Raw genomic sequence first — 15,713 nt, 5'->3', positions numbered from 1 at the left:
ATTCGATTCATGGTGTCCATAAATGCAGCTGGGGCATTGGTTAAACCAAATGGCATGACAGTAAATTCATAATGGCCATACCTTGTTCTAAACGCGGTCTTAGGAATGTCCTCTTCCTGTACCTTTAATTGATGATATCCTGACCTTAAATCGATTTTTGAGAAAAATCGAGCTCCTTGCAATTGGTCGAACAAATCATCGATTCTTGGTAATGGATACCTTTTCTTAATCGTGACATTGTTCAATTCGCGGTAATCAATGCACATACGCATTGATCCGTCTTTCTTTTTTACTAATAAAATCGGTGCTCCCCATGGCGATGAACATGGCTGTATAAATCCTTTCTCCAACACTTCTTCCAATTGTTTCTTCAGTTCCTGCATTTCAGCGGGTGCCAAACGGTAAGGTGCTTTGGCGATCGGTGCTGTCCCTGGTAGCAGATGGATTCTGAATTCAACTTCTCGATCTAGTAGTAATCCTGGCAATTCTTCTGGAAACACATCTGGAAACTGAGATACTACTGGAATATCTTTCAGTTCTTTTTCTTTAGTGTTAGTGATTATGGAAATCAAATACACAAAAGACCCTTTTCTTAGATAACTTGTTGTTTTCATCACAGAGATGAATTTTGTGGATCTAGATGGCTTAACTCCTTTAATTATGATCTTTTCACCTTTTTGTGATTTTACTTGGATTGACTTTTGATCACATAAAATACTGGCTTTATTGGCTATTAACCAATCCATTCCTAATACAATATCAAATCCTGCCAGATTTATTGGATAAAGGTTTGCAATAAACTTTTGATTTAAAAATTCTATTCTTGCTCCATGCAAGATTTCAGAAATCTTAATGGTTTCCCCATTGGCTGTTTCTACTAGACATTCTTGTGGGAGTTTAGTTAATTGTTGATTAAGAAGTTTGCAAAATGAAGTATTAATTAAACTTTGATTTACACCAGAGTCAAATAATACTTTAGCAAAAATATCATTAACTAAAAACGTACCGGCTATCACGTCCGGAATCATCTTGGCTTCATCTGCCGTCAGAACAAATGCTCTAGCATTTTTGGTAGTCCTATTGCCCATGGCTGGAACTAGTTTCGGACAGTTGGGCTTGACGTGACCTTTTTCTCCACAGTTGAAGCACAGTCCATTATTAGGTTTCCTCCTGCAATCTTCTTCCTTGTGCTCTGGTGTCTTGCAGAAATTGCAGTAAGTGGAGCATTTTCCCAAATGCTTCTTCTTACAAGCCTTGGAGTACGGTGCAGAGGTAGAACCTACGTTCCTACGGTTGGAATTTCCATAATGAAATTCTTGGGTAAGTCTTTGAGCTAGGTTTCTCCTCTGGTCTTCTTCTCATGTACGCACTAATTCATCTGTCAAGGTGTTTGCTACTTCTAAAGCTTCTTCTATAGTTTGGGGTCTAGCTGCCTTGACTACACGCCTAATCTTCCCGATTAATCTCCAGATGTATCGGGAGATTAACACTGGTTCTGGTGATTCAAGGGTTGGTACTATTCTAGCATATTCAAAGAATGTAGTAGTATAACCCTTACTATCTACTCCAGTCATCCTAAGGTTTAGGAACTTATCTGCTATTTGTTCCTTTTCATTAGGAGGGCAGAATTTCCTTTCTACCATATTTTTAAATTCCTCCCATTCCATGTTATAAACCCTATCACTTCCTCTAGACTGAAGGATAGTGTTCCACCATTCTAAGGCTGAGTTCCTGAACAGATTGGAAGCAAACATGATCTTATCTTCTTCCGTACACTTGCTTATTTTTAGAACAGCCTCAGCCTTTTCGATCCAGCGTAGAGTTGCAATGCGTCCTTCATTGCCCGAGAATTCTATTGGTTTGCAGGACTAGAATTCTTTGTAAGAACAACCATGAGATATGGTTCTTCTTCTTTTGGGGATGGGCGCTTGAAATATTGGTCCATTGTTTACGCTGCGTTCCGGTTCTGTTGGTCGCTTGCTGCTATGCTTACTTTTATTATCAGCTTCCATAATAGTTTGAATAATAAATGGCATCACATCTATAATTTCTTGTGCCACTATGTGTTGAATGACACTATTATCCACTTGGTTTCCATTATTATTGTTGTTTGGATTCTCATTATTCGGGTTATTGTCATTCTTGTTATTATCATTCTGGTTTTCCTGGTTCACTTCGTGGTCCATCTGAATTTTAAACATTTACCACATATTAATATCACAAAATAATATTTAATAAAACCAATCACACAACACGCATGTTGATCAAAAACGTCGAGCATTGCGACATACTCTTTCTTGTATATAATATGCATCTAATACAAGCCAACACTGGAAATTAAAATTACAATACAACTGAAATAAAGATTACAATACTAGTAGGCATCCATAGCTATGATTTTTTTTCATACACACATATTATATTATTATATTATTATTATTATTATTATTATTATTATTATTATTATTATTATTATTATTATTATTATTATTATTATTATTATTATTATTACCATCTCTACCATCACCTCACGGATATGGATTCATCCTGAAATCCATTTTGCGCTCGTCGTACTTCTAGACGAGTCGCTCTCCCACCTATCTCATCCTCTCGCTACTTTCTAAGATTTCCTCACCAAATGTCCTGAGTTCTTGCACATTTTCTACACTCATTGTGGGTGCAGGTTCTGGGACTGGATTTGGAATATGGGGCATGGGTTCATGATACGGGTAAGGATTCTCTAAGATCTCCCTAATGTATTGTTCACTATCATAGTAGGGATCTAGAGGGTCCAAACCTGGGTATGCTCCTAGATTCGGCATGGGCATAAAATGAGCGTGTGTCATTGTTTGCGTGTCAAGATGAATCTTGTTTACTTTTATGACCCTAAAAACATGACACACAAAAAAGAATTTCATAGATTTATTAAATTTTGTATACCATGACATTTTTTTCTTGACATACGCTTTTGAATGTCACAAAATATGCGTGTGTTATTGTTCGCGTGTCAAGGGGAGTGTATTTTCTAGTAGTGTTCACTCTCGCTTATGAGAAGGTTTTGAATACTCAGATTTTGATTAGCAACACATGCCCATTGACTAGCGGTGATTGATTTTTAGGCATTAAAGATTTTATCCATTGTGAAGGATCTTGACTTGTACTCAAGCTCTCACTCCAATACCAAGGATTTGTACTTATCTTGGATTGAAAACAAACAACTGTTAAAAATACTAACTTGCCAAATCTACAGAAAACAAATAAAGACCACGAAAAATGATTTTCCACTAAGAATGATTAATGATTGTCCACTAATTTTCACAACATATAATAAATTAAAAACCTTCTGAGAAATAAAAACAAGAGTCCACGAGAAACTAGTTGCTCACAAAAAAAAATATTAAAGGAACTCACGAAGAATTAAATAATTGATTCCCACAAAATAATTTTTGTTGTGAAACAAGTCAATGTAACCCGCGCGTTGCGACAGGATATTGAAAAAGTAGGATAAAATAGGTTTTAATTAAAAGAATCTATCTGTGTTTTTTTAAACATCCATATTGTATCGAAGTATATGTATGGTGAAGTCTATGTATGGTGATGATAAGAGTTGTTTCCATCTTTTTTTCTTTTCTTTTTTACTATCTTATCTTTTCCAAAATAGACTTCTTTTCTTTTTAACTATCTTCTCTTTTTCAAAATAGACAATGCACACGGGTATAGATTATTATTATTATTATTATTATTATTATTATTATTATTATTATTATTATTATTATTATTATTATTATTATTATTATTATTATTATTATTATTATTATTATCATTATTATCATTATTATCATAATTATTATTATTATCATTATTATTATCATCATTATTATTATCATTATTATTATTATGATTATTATTATTTTGCAAAGATATCTTAGTTCCAAACCTATACATCATTAGTGAGTCTGTATTGCAATACAAAAAAAAAAAGATGATTATTTAGACACTTTATCTTGATGATAATTTGCCGAGATTCTATTTTTCAAAGAACAAAAATCCTCTAACAATCAAAACAATAAACAATTTTGCCGAGATTCTATTATTATGATTATTATTATTTTGCAAACATATCTTAGTTCCAAACCTATACATCATTAGTGAGTCTGTATTGCAATACAAAAAAAAAAAGATGATTATTTAGACACTTTATCTTGATGATAATTTGCCAGAGATTCTATTTTTCAAAGAACAAAAATCCTCTAACAATCAAAACAATAAACAATCTTTTAACATCGATGCACAAAAATCATTGAAAACATCACATATTACAAATAACTAAAAAATACGGTATCAATTCCTAAGGATGGATGAATGCATCTTCAATAATAAATTATCTCAAACAAAACAGAGCGTAAATTCTAGTATATATTTTTGCGAATGTAGGAGCGCATGTTCAAGAATTAATGTCAATGGCATGGTGATGGTGATGCATGTATGAAAAAAAATCATATAAACAAAACATACTGAATCAAAGGAACATAAACTGAATTCGTACCGTTGATGTGGATGATGGGTTGTTGTTGATTTACCGAGAGAAATTGAAGGTTGTGACTTGTGAGAGAGATTTGTGGTGTGAAAGAATTTGGGGGTATGAATAATTTGCCAAAACGGAGGCGGTGGGAGCAGTTGCTAAACAATGATGTTTGTTCATGTTAATATTAATCTAATAATTAGATGGGGCATTTTAATTCACATGTGGCATGGATGAGTAAGTTCAATTAAGAATTTGATGTGAACAAAATAAGTAGATAGGGCATGGGTTAATTTAAATGTTACCACTGGATTTAAATGGATGCGGAAGGTTGTGACTTTGTTAATGGTTGTGTTGCTTTTTGTAGTAAAAGATAATCTTATTGAAAAGGCTAGGATATAATTTGAATGAATGGGTGACTTTCGATGAAGGGATGTGATGGTGCGGTTAAGGCAACCTTTTTAAGTCACTACTTTTCATTCTAAAGTGACAACTCAAACAAAGAGGTATGTATGTATGATTTTTTAAAATTTTGCAACTTTTCGTTCTAGGGAGCAACCCAAGTTGTTTTTTGTAGGGTTATTTTTTAAAAGTTGCAACTTTTCATTCTAGATAGGCAACGCAAGTTGCTTTTTGTAGGGTTTATAATATGAATGGTAGCCCACGAAGAATGGTCCACTAAGAATGGACTTTCACAATTAAACTTGTTTCCAGCCCATGAATAATTTTCCCCACCCCACGAAGAATTAGGCTCACAAAAATGGGTGTCGACGAAAGATAGTTTTTTTTTTTAAACAAAATCCACTAACAAATTAAAAGACGAATAACCAATGTTTCGTCCAATCCCACCAAGAATATGGCCCACGAACAATAACTTTCAAATTGATGTTTATTTGGCTCACGAAGAATTGAGGTCCATGAAAGACAAAGGTTTTTCATGAGAGAGTTTTTCGTCTAAAAGGGATTTTCGTGAAAAAGGTGTTTTGCAGAAGGATTTTCGTGAAAAAGTAGGTGGAAAATTTCCTTTTATAACAGAATATTGTTTCTGAGTTAGGAAAGTGTAAAGCAAATTTTCCAGACTTAGTTATCACTTCGGATGACTTTTTCCGGTGAGCTTGTTCGCCGGCAAAAATGGTGTTTTATGATTTTCACGTTAAAACTCAAAACAACTTGTAGTTTTGATAATATCCAACGTCTATAAACAAGTTTTAAACAAAAACGACACCAAACAACAACGATTTTCGAGTTTTAATTCGTATTTTTAGCCAGCAAAAAACTGGGTTTTTGATTTTTGTCAAAGAAAAGCTCAAAACCCACTCGAAAATCGCACTGGAAACTCGGTTTCCAACAAGGAAGAGAGCCAAAGCTCTGATACCACTTGTAGGTCCACTCGCAGGATCAAGTTTATCTACTTCCTTGTTGTCGAAATACACCCGCATGTGCGGAATCCAAGCGGGTATGCAACCAAGCAAAGAACACACAAATACACAAAAGATTTCAAAGTTAAAAACTCATGTATTAACTTTCAACAGAGTTTGTTTACAAAGATTAGTACAAGAAATGCTCTCCCAACCTCAACCTCACTGGTGTGCTCACTTATCTTCTGTTATACAAGCTGCTTTTATAATCAAACATGTCTGCATACCCATGAACGACTCATTGGGCCTATAAGCAAGGCCTAAGAAGAACCAAACCCAAAAAGAACCTTCTTCTTGGACTTCAATATCAGCGAATAACATATCCAAGAAGAACCTTCTTCTTGGAATTCAATATCAGCGAATAACATATCCAAGAAGAACCTTCTTCTTGAACTTCAAACATGGCATAATCTTTCGTTCATATGAGTCTTGCATGCATTTGGATAAAGAGCATGTCATCATCATGGTGATGTCAGTTCATGGCTCTTCGTGCTTCGCGTGTAGGGAGCAAGACGAAGAATGTCGCGACGACAGTCTTGAGCCGAACCGAAACGAGTCGAACCGACCGAGCCGCATCCACAAAATATGCATAAACAAGCAGGGCGCTTGATTAGCGAAGAGTGATCTCCTCAAAGCAAAAATGAGTGGCGTGCGCAATTAAAAAGCACAATGTGCATGCGTTTTGCTATGATCGAAATCACCTTGGTAACTATAGTAAAATCAAGATCCAAAACTAGAAGACGGGGTTATCGCTTAATGTATGAGGGACTTGCAATGCTTGAAAGTGAGTTCAAGGGTGTAAGAGGGAAAGATTAATGAGTCCAGAGCGGAATATGGATTAAAAAGATGAAGATGAGGTCAAAGTAAAAATCACTAACAAGCGAATTGGTTCTGGGTGATGGCTCTAAGTATACTACTTAAAATATTCAGATTTATATAAGTTGTAGAAAGATCAAGCAGGATTGTTTCTAATTACGTGTTTTTATACTCTATTACATATGGAGTATGATGATTTCGGGTGTGTTTATTGATTGTAGGTGGTGTGAGAGATTGTATGCAAGAGATGGGATGTGAACATGCGAGGAAATCAAGTTAATTGCAGAGAGGAAGAGAAAATCATATTCGGCGTGTTGTACATAACATCACATCTGAGCGTGCAACTGAAGTTGGGCATTGCACGACGCCGGTTTGGGCGTTTGCAATGCTAAAGACAAATTTAACACACAAATTCCAAATCAAGCCCAAGTATTTTAGGGTTTCTTTAAAGAAACACACATCTTAGAAGCTAGGAAACGAACCAAAGGCGAATTTTGATGATCTTCGAGCCTCATCAAATCCAACCTGAATTGATAGTCAATTTTGAAAAGATGCCAGGTATCAACCTCACCATGAGCGGCTAATGCACTCGTGATTGAACCCATGTGTAGGTGTTGTGTTAGCAATATAGTATTATCTATCGAAAACGAATTGATTGTAGCTATTTAATCAGATTATAAATAATTTTGTGTACTTGACCTCTTAAGCTTTCAAGGTGGCAATTAACATCGGTTAACAGTAACTAGTAAGACACTTTATATTTTTACTTTCAGAGTTGGGTTTAGCAACGTGATAAAAAGACAATGTAAATACGTAAACAAATCAATCTCTTTTATAAATATTTCAAATAAGTTGCTGATGTTCTACTCAATTTCACCCAACTAATACAAAATAACAAACACGCATAAATGAGAAGCATTAACTTTTTAGCTGCAAATAAATTAAATATAACCCATAAGATTGGATGCAATCCTTTCTGCCCACAAACTAATTAACTAGGTGGTGCGAGTTTTCTTGTTCCATGGTATGGAGGCGGTACATATGTTGGATAGGGAAGTACATTGATGAAAAGCTTCAACCCCGTCTGGCAGTGTTTTCCAACACCACAAATGTACCATTTCCTCCCCGGGGTTTGTAAAGTGATCACGTCGTATCCACTGGTGAGGGCTTCATAAGCAGCAGGAATGATACATTGCTGGAATGAAGTTCCATCTACTCTAAATACATTATGTATTCCCTTTGGGTACCTGAAAACTGTGACAATAAAGTTGTAACCAGTTAGCAATCTGCATCAAAACATTCGATTCACACAAATATTGGATGGCGTATAAATACGCACCAAGCTTATCTCCGACATAGAATTTCTTTCCCATGGCCCAAGCTTGGTAATCAAAGTCCAGGGTCCAGCCTTTATCATCTCCAACCACAAACACTTTGCCTGAAGGAGCTGGATAAACCGATGGAGGAGGTGGAGGGGGAGGTGAAGGATATGATTGTGGAAGCACGTTGATGAAAAGCTTCAAACCATACTCACAGTGCTTGCCAACTCCACATATGTACCATTTTCTTCCTGGAGTTGCTAGTGTTATCACGTCATATCCACTAGTAAGAGCTTCATTTGTAGGAGGAATGATGCACTGTTGGAAAACAGTTCCGTTGACTCTGAAGACATTGTGTTTTCCAGTAGCGTATTTGAAAACTACACACATAACGCATACAGAATTTATTATATAAACACCTACTAACACGAGTACCCATCGTACAGAAGTACATAATGCTCATATTGTAAAAGGACACATACCGAGTTGATCTCCAACAACGAATACCTTGTCTTTGGCCCAAGCTTGATAATCGAAGTTGAGTGTCCAACCTTTCTCGTCACCAACAGTAAACAACTTGGCCGAAACTGAAGTAGCTAAAGCTGCTATTGTTGCTGCGACAAAGATGACGCCCCACTTGTTAGTAGCCATCTTGGATAACTTTGTTATTGGTGTATGTGATAGGAGGGATTTAGATGAAGTGCCTTTTTATAGAGGGAATTCAAAGGATTTAAACTAGTTTTGGACGGCATGGAATAAAATGTTTGCTGGACCAAGTCCTCAACTGGAGTTGGGACACGTTTATTTTATATCTTTTATGTAAACGACTGGAGTTAGAATATAATGACTTGAATTTCTTATTACTTCATCAGAATGAAAAAACATAGTTTTGGTGCATAATGACTTCTTCAAATATCTGATTTAACTCTTAAAACAAGATAATTTGTTTGATTAAGGAATCTGGAACTTTGTGCATGCCTGCACTCTGACCATTTCTTTCATTATGTCATCGAGACAAGACAAATCCAACGAAACAACAAACAAACACACCCACGATTATGTTAATGTCGAGACTCCATTTGATCCGGAAACTAAATACGTATTTGCTGGATTAAAGAGCATTATTTGCTCTCTCCATTTTTTAATATCCTTTGCGGATAATGGCAACTATTTTGTATACAGAAAATTACTTGCGTACATGACTTCTTCAGTTATTTGAATTAACGTACACGTATTATGACCTCTAAATCATCACAGAAAAGAACTAGATAAATATTTTGAGGAAGAACATCAGTTATTTACATATTATAATTTAGTAAAATGAACAATGTAATATATATATATATATATATATATATATATATATATATATATATATATATATCTAGGGTAGGGATATGGTAAAAAGTGTCTAAAATGTAAGAAGGGTAAGAAGTGTTTTAAACCATTGGATATTTGATCTAATGGTTGAGATCAATAGGGTATAAAATGTAAATTGTGTTTTAATTAGAAGGACCTTATGTAAAAATTGAAGGGCAATAGTGACTTTTCCAACGTTTCAAAATATGGTAACCGTTTCAAAACCCCCATCAACCTTCCTAAAGATCAGCGAATTATATGGTATCCATCATCAATCTCCAAAAAATCAACGAATTTCTTCATACTTTATCATAAATAGATCTATAATCAGATTCATGGCGTGGTGTTTTAAAAAACTGGATAAATTGATTATGATTCAGGTCATGGTGTTTTATCTGGAGACATTGTTCATGTCGTGGTGTTTTATACGCTTATGATCCAAGTCATGGTGTTTTATCTGGAGACATTGTTCATGGCGTAGTGTTTTATCAATAGAAAACGTTCACAGATTTTAAAACACCATGGCTATGATTCAATTCATGGTGTTTTATCTGGAGACATTGTTCATGGCGTGGTGTTTTAAAACATCTATGATTCAAGTCATGGTGTTTTATCAGGAGACATTGTTCATGGCGTGGTGTTTTATCAATACAAAAACATCCCCAGATTTTAAAACACCATGACTATGATTCAAGTCATGGTGTTTTATCTGTAGACATTGTTCATGGTGTGGTGTTTTAAACATCTATGATTCAAGTCATGGTGTTTTATATGGAGATATTGTATAATCAGATTCATGGCGTGGTGTTTTAAAATAACTGGATAAATTGACTATGATTCAAGTCATAGTGTTTTATCTAGAATCCAGAAAACATTGTGTTGTGATTACATCCATGGTGTTTTAACATCTGGACAATCAAAATACAAAACATTCCCATATTTTAAAACACCATGACCATGATTCAAGTCACGATCAGAAATGAGGATGACGAAGATGAAAGACGATGACGGTGAATGATTTGTGGAGACGAAAGAAATTGGTGACGGTGGTCGGAGATGCATGTGTGTTCAAATCGGAGAAGATGACGTGAAGATGATGATGATGAAACAATCAATCCCTAAAAATTCTCATGGCCAGTTTTTTTTTTTCCAGTTATATTGTAAATCAATTAAATGACAAAAATGTACAATTACTAATCTACCCTTTTGAATTAATTAAGAGGAGGGACACTTGTCATTCCAAGATTATTTCTTACACTTCTTACAAAAGATAAATCGAAAACCCATGTGAGTTGAGAAAACCCAAATAAACCCTATGTAACATTTTTATTTTTTTCTAAAAAAAATAGGAAATGTAATATAAATGTACACGGACCTATTTATGAAAAAAAATGAAAAAAGCGCTTACTATTTTTTTTAAAAAAAATGTTGAAAATTTATATGTTACATTTTTTTTTTGGACATACATATTATGTAACCTGAAATTTTGTAACATTTAAAAAAAAACTACTTGGTGTTTTTTTGTGTTTCTTTTTTTAAAATGTTCAAATATATGTATATTACATTTCCTATCTTTTTTAGAAATGTATCTTGAGTTTACATGGTTTTTTTACAAAGGTTTTCTGAGTTTTCTCAACTCAAGTGGGTTTTCGATTTATCCTTCCCCTATATATATATATATAGAGTAGGGCTAGATAGAAAACCATATCTATATAAAAAACCCTAGAAAACCCAACCTCCCGACATTTTTTTTTTTTGAAAAAAATAACACATGTAATATACATGTTTTTAAGAGTTTTGGGCCAAAAAAAATCAAAAAAGCGCCGAAGGGATAATTTAAAAAAAAAATTTCAGCAACTTTCAGCATTTTTGTCTAACACATGTTAGGCACTGAATTTTGTTTATTTTTTTTTTAAAAAATCCCTTCGGCGCTTTTTTGTTTTTTTGCCCAAAACACTCTAAAACATGTATATTACATGTGTAATTTTTTTCAAAAAAAAAATGTCGGGAGGTTGGGTAAAAATGGGGGGAGATTTGGGTTTACAGAGTTTTCTAAGAATTTTAGGGTTTTTTTTGTCTAGCATTACCCTATATATATATATATATATATATATATATATATATATATATATATATATACTAGTAGGAAACCCGCGCGATGCAGCGGGGGCGACAATTTCTTTTAGCTTATAATTCTTCTCATATATATTTAGTAAGAGGGTGGGGTTAGGCTACAAAGTCTATTTTTCCTACAAAGTGTACAAAGTCATAAAACACTATAATTTCAGCCATAAAACACACTCAAAACACATAAATAACAGAATGGGGATCACTAAAACACAAGTCCATAAAAACTTCAAACACACCATCATAGATCTATGAATATAAAACACAACATGATAATCAACATAAAACACACTAATATTATTAATTCGATAATCAAAGCCTTATCATCCAAAACACAACATAAAACCCACATATATGGCATTTTTGTAATCTTTCCTTTGTTATTTGTGGGTTTTGATAGTGTTTTATGGTTAATGTTATGGCGATTTATGACTTTTTACATTTTGTAGAAAAAATGGTCTTTGTAGCCAACTCTCACCCTTAGTAAGATATTAAATTGATACCTAACATTTCTTCTGAATTCTTCCTTGTTTCGTCCATAGCAGATTCCTAATTTACACAAGAGAAAAATAAATAAGTTTCGTATTTTGTTAATGATAGATTTGATAAAGGGACCATGTCTTACCTTTTATTTATAATAATTTCTATTGATAGTGAATAAAAAATAATAATAAACTCAGTACAATGTAATTAGTCATCACGGAAGTAGGCTAGATGTAATTGGGTCTGTTTTGTCCATATTCAATACATGACATCTTTAAATGAACCAATTAGTTTTAGATTAAACTACAATCGCAACTAAAGTTCTCTTTATTTAATGTGGGTTATCACTTTCGCGACTTGTGTTAACATATGCTTTGGTTTTATAATATATATGACCATATAAATATGTGAATGCGGGTTAGCATCTACTTCTGAGCACAAACTGTATAACCCACCCAACTTCTCACGTCGTCCCTACTCCTATACCCGTTTTATTCAAACTCATTACCTAACCTACATGAACTACCCAAAGTCCCACTTTGCCTCACATCTGGTCTCTACTCCTATGCATAATTTGGTGTATCAAGTATCAGCTATTTGTGATCACCATCGTCCTATTTAGGCTTCATTTTGAAAAGAAAACAAATAATAGTAATTCAAGATGTCTAAACATGTTCCATCTTTGCAGATGTTTATGGCTTTTTTTTTCTTCTTTCTTTCTTTCTTGAGTAAAGGGGGAACTTATGAGAGAGAGAGTAATCTTATTTTTTTATTTAATTTTTTTTTTTTTGGGGGGGGGGGGGGGGGGATATCATTAAAACAAGGCGAAAGAAACGCCTCCAGCAAAGAGCTGTTGGATACAAACGAACAAAACAAAGAACAACTATGGCATATTACAAGTTACAAAGGAGATTCGAGGACAAAGAGTTCCAGCAAGTTTCCATATGATTGGTCCTACGAGAAATCCAGTTGAACAGAGAAGAAATAATGTTTCTCAGCACTCTATCACTCTATCGATCGATGTCTTCTGCCCTTTGAAGACCAAACTGTTCATTTCCAGCCATGAAATCTATGAGAGAGAGTAATCACATGTAAAAGTGATATTAAATCATATTTGGGACAATCCCACAAGTTAAGCCCAACTCACATGATTTGTTTAGCTAGCCTAATTTGTGAAGCTTCTACACACAAAAAGCAGACTTTAAGCATAAATTCAAAGGAGAAAAAACAAATCTCAATTGGTTCGTATTAATGAGTTTGGGCACACATTATCGAATGTGTATTTTTTAGAACAGTCAAAGCAAATTATCATTAGAAACAAAGAGCCTGGACAGTAGCTAGACTCCCAAAGTACAAAGAAACAAAATTACAAATAAGAAAACCAGCTATCGAAATAAAAGACCCCACCAGGTTAACCCCGGTAGAGATCAGATTCCATTATTGACTGGCTATGAGTTTCATAACTGACTGAGTTTCAGCATATATAGGTATGTGAGTTTCAGCACATATAGGACAGGACCAAGAAGTTCTTTCACAACGTTGGCACTCAGTGAGAACTCAATTAATGAGGGTTGTACGAAGTTTCCTTTGGACTTTATAACTGTACCACCTGTGAGGATTTTCCCTCCGTGCAAAAGGATCAAAAGAGTAAAAAATAAGGGGTTTAAATGGTTTGGGTAGGGTGGACCTCCAAACATATTGTTCTTTGTTCATATTAATTATTATCGATAACATAATTAGTATTCAGAACAGCCCTTCTTTATAAAATACACAAAAGATGATCCTTTCATTAACTGTTTCAGTTTTTTACATTTAACTAAAAAATTCACAAACATATATGCAACTCATCTCCTCAATATTTAGCTAAATCTGGTTAAACTTTGAGCCATATGAATCAATATGATTGAAATGTTTGAAATTTAGCAACAAAAAAACTCACAAATGCATCAGCAATAGATTCCTTTATGCTGCTAATATGCGCCTTAGAACTTCTGCATTATATAAGTGCCTTAAAATTCACAAATGCATCAGCAATAGATCTTTTTTATCCTCTCCTAAATAATAATAAGTAAATAAATAAGTAAATGAAGGTTATATAGACTAAAGCCCAAATGTGGAATGTACCTGGTGACAACCCCCATCTCCTGCATTCCACAAAGATCTGTAAATCATATACAAACCATCCAGTCTAAGAACTTTCACCACTGCAGGTCTTCAATTAGTTCTATAACATAAAAAAAATAGCTACCAAATGATATAAATAAGGTGTACAACCGAAAAGATACGGGCAAAATACCATTGTCGACAGAGGTGACAACATGTAGTGAAAGGGTTTCGCCGGAACCCTAATCTACTCGCCAAAATCCCTAACTGCTCACTGGATTAACAACCTTCACCAAATCAGTACTCGTGGGCCAATCTAACCTAAAACGAAATATACATGAGGAGTAGGACTCACCGGAAGTTGATTGGAACCCTAGTCTAGGTCGCCGGAAGTTTGGCTCAGCCGAAATTCCTCACTGTCATCTTGTTACACCAATATGGCAACCAACCAAGCCCTCTGTCATCGTCTTCGAGACCCCCTACATTTGAATAGAATGATGAACGTTTGTAGAGACAACTGGGTTTTGTAGAGAGAGAAAGGGGGAGTGAATTATGGTGGGAGATATCAGATTCTTTTTGTGTTTGAATTTGAAATGATAGAAAAGTAAAGCTGGCAGCCAAGAAAAAGGTACTGCAACATCAGACATTTGGCAATTCAAAAAAATTTGAAGGGAATTCTTGAGTCAGAGAGACGGATTTGAGCGGGATACATTTCGGAAGCTTGTTGTTTGTACTTTGCACACCATGTTGATCCAAAAACTCTTAAATTTCAACTTATCAACTTTCTCTCTCTAATATTCATTATATATAGTAATAGATATATATATATATATATGGAGTAGGAGTTGGGTGGAAATTGTGTTTTTCCTAGAAAGTCTAGGAAGCAATAAGAACGCGACATGTGGCATTGAAGGATTTTATCTAAAAGGGCATTTATGTACTTTCACAATCTATTTTTATTTTAGGAAATTATCTTCAATAACTAACTATCCATAAATTTCGGAATTTTTTGTTTTCGACTTTTGATCTCACTTAATATCAATCATTCCTTCGTTTTCTTGCTGGAATCTATCAGCATGTTCTTGGTACTGTGTTTTAACATTCAGATTCATACAGCTGTGTTTTAACAGCAAGCAGATTAATACAGTTGTGTTTTAGCATTCAGATACAAACAGTTGTGTTTTAACAGTAAGCAGATGCATACAGTTGTGTTTTAGCATTCAGATTCATACAGTTGTGTTTTAACAGCAAGCAGATTCATACAGTTGTGTTTTAGCATTCAGATTCATACAACTGTGTTTTAACAGCAAGCAGATTCATACAAATGTGTTTTATGATTCAGATTCATACAACTGTGTTTTAACAGCAATTCAGATTCATACAGCTGTGTTTTAACAGCAAGCAGATTCTTGACGCTGTGTTTTAACAGCAAGCAGTTTCTTGACGCTGTGTTTTAACAGCAAGCAGATTCTTGACGCTGTGTTTTAACAGCAAGCAGATTCTTGATGTTGTGTTTTAACAGCAAGCAGATTCTTGACGCTGTGTTTTAACAGCAAGCAGATTCTT

At 34.4% G+C, this 15,713-nt stretch overlaps 1 protein-coding gene and 1 long non-coding RNA gene across 10 annotated transcripts; both read right to left on the bottom strand.

Annotated features, from left to right (window-relative positions):
• Positions 1 to 7,696: 7,696 nt before the first annotated feature.
• Positions 7,697 to 8,726, bottom strand: LOC110925619 (blue copper protein). The gene is made up of 3 exons (XM_022169529.2): positions 8,558 to 8,726; positions 8,096 to 8,455; positions 7,697 to 8,010 (listed from the first exon to the last, which is right to left on the bottom strand). Exons 1-3 carry the CDS (start codon positions 8,724 to 8,726, stop codon positions 7,748 to 7,750), a joined length of 792 nt encoding a protein of 263 aa, XP_022025221.1. The 3' UTR covers positions 7,697 to 7,747.
• A 3,181-nt stretch (positions 8,727 to 11,907) lies between these two features.
• LOC110922835 lies at positions 11,908 to 14,915 on the bottom strand. 9 transcript variants are annotated; one of them, XR_004863106.1, is made up of 5 exons: positions 14,503 to 14,914; positions 14,169 to 14,421; positions 13,984 to 14,098; positions 13,192 to 13,225; positions 12,842 to 13,113 (listed from the first exon to the last, which is right to left on the bottom strand). It is a non-coding gene; the product is annotated as an uncharacterized LOC110922835 (long non-coding RNA). The 9 variants fall into 9 exon arrangements; XR_004863103.1 differs by having other exon boundaries at positions 12,842 to 13,090; XR_004863107.1 differs by having other exon boundaries at positions 13,192 to 13,222.
• Between the last annotated feature and the right edge of the window lie 798 nt (positions 14,916 to 15,713).

The sequence above is a fragment of the Helianthus annuus genome, chromosome 7, assembly GCF_002127325.2.
Source record: "Helianthus annuus cultivar XRQ/B chromosome 7, HanXRQr2.0-SUNRISE, whole genome shotgun sequence".
Taxonomy (NCBI): domain Eukaryota; kingdom Viridiplantae; phylum Streptophyta; class Magnoliopsida; order Asterales; family Asteraceae; genus Helianthus; species Helianthus annuus.
The sequence above is the reverse complement of the archived record's forward strand: the minus strand, read 5'-3'. Positions and strand labels throughout refer to the sequence as shown.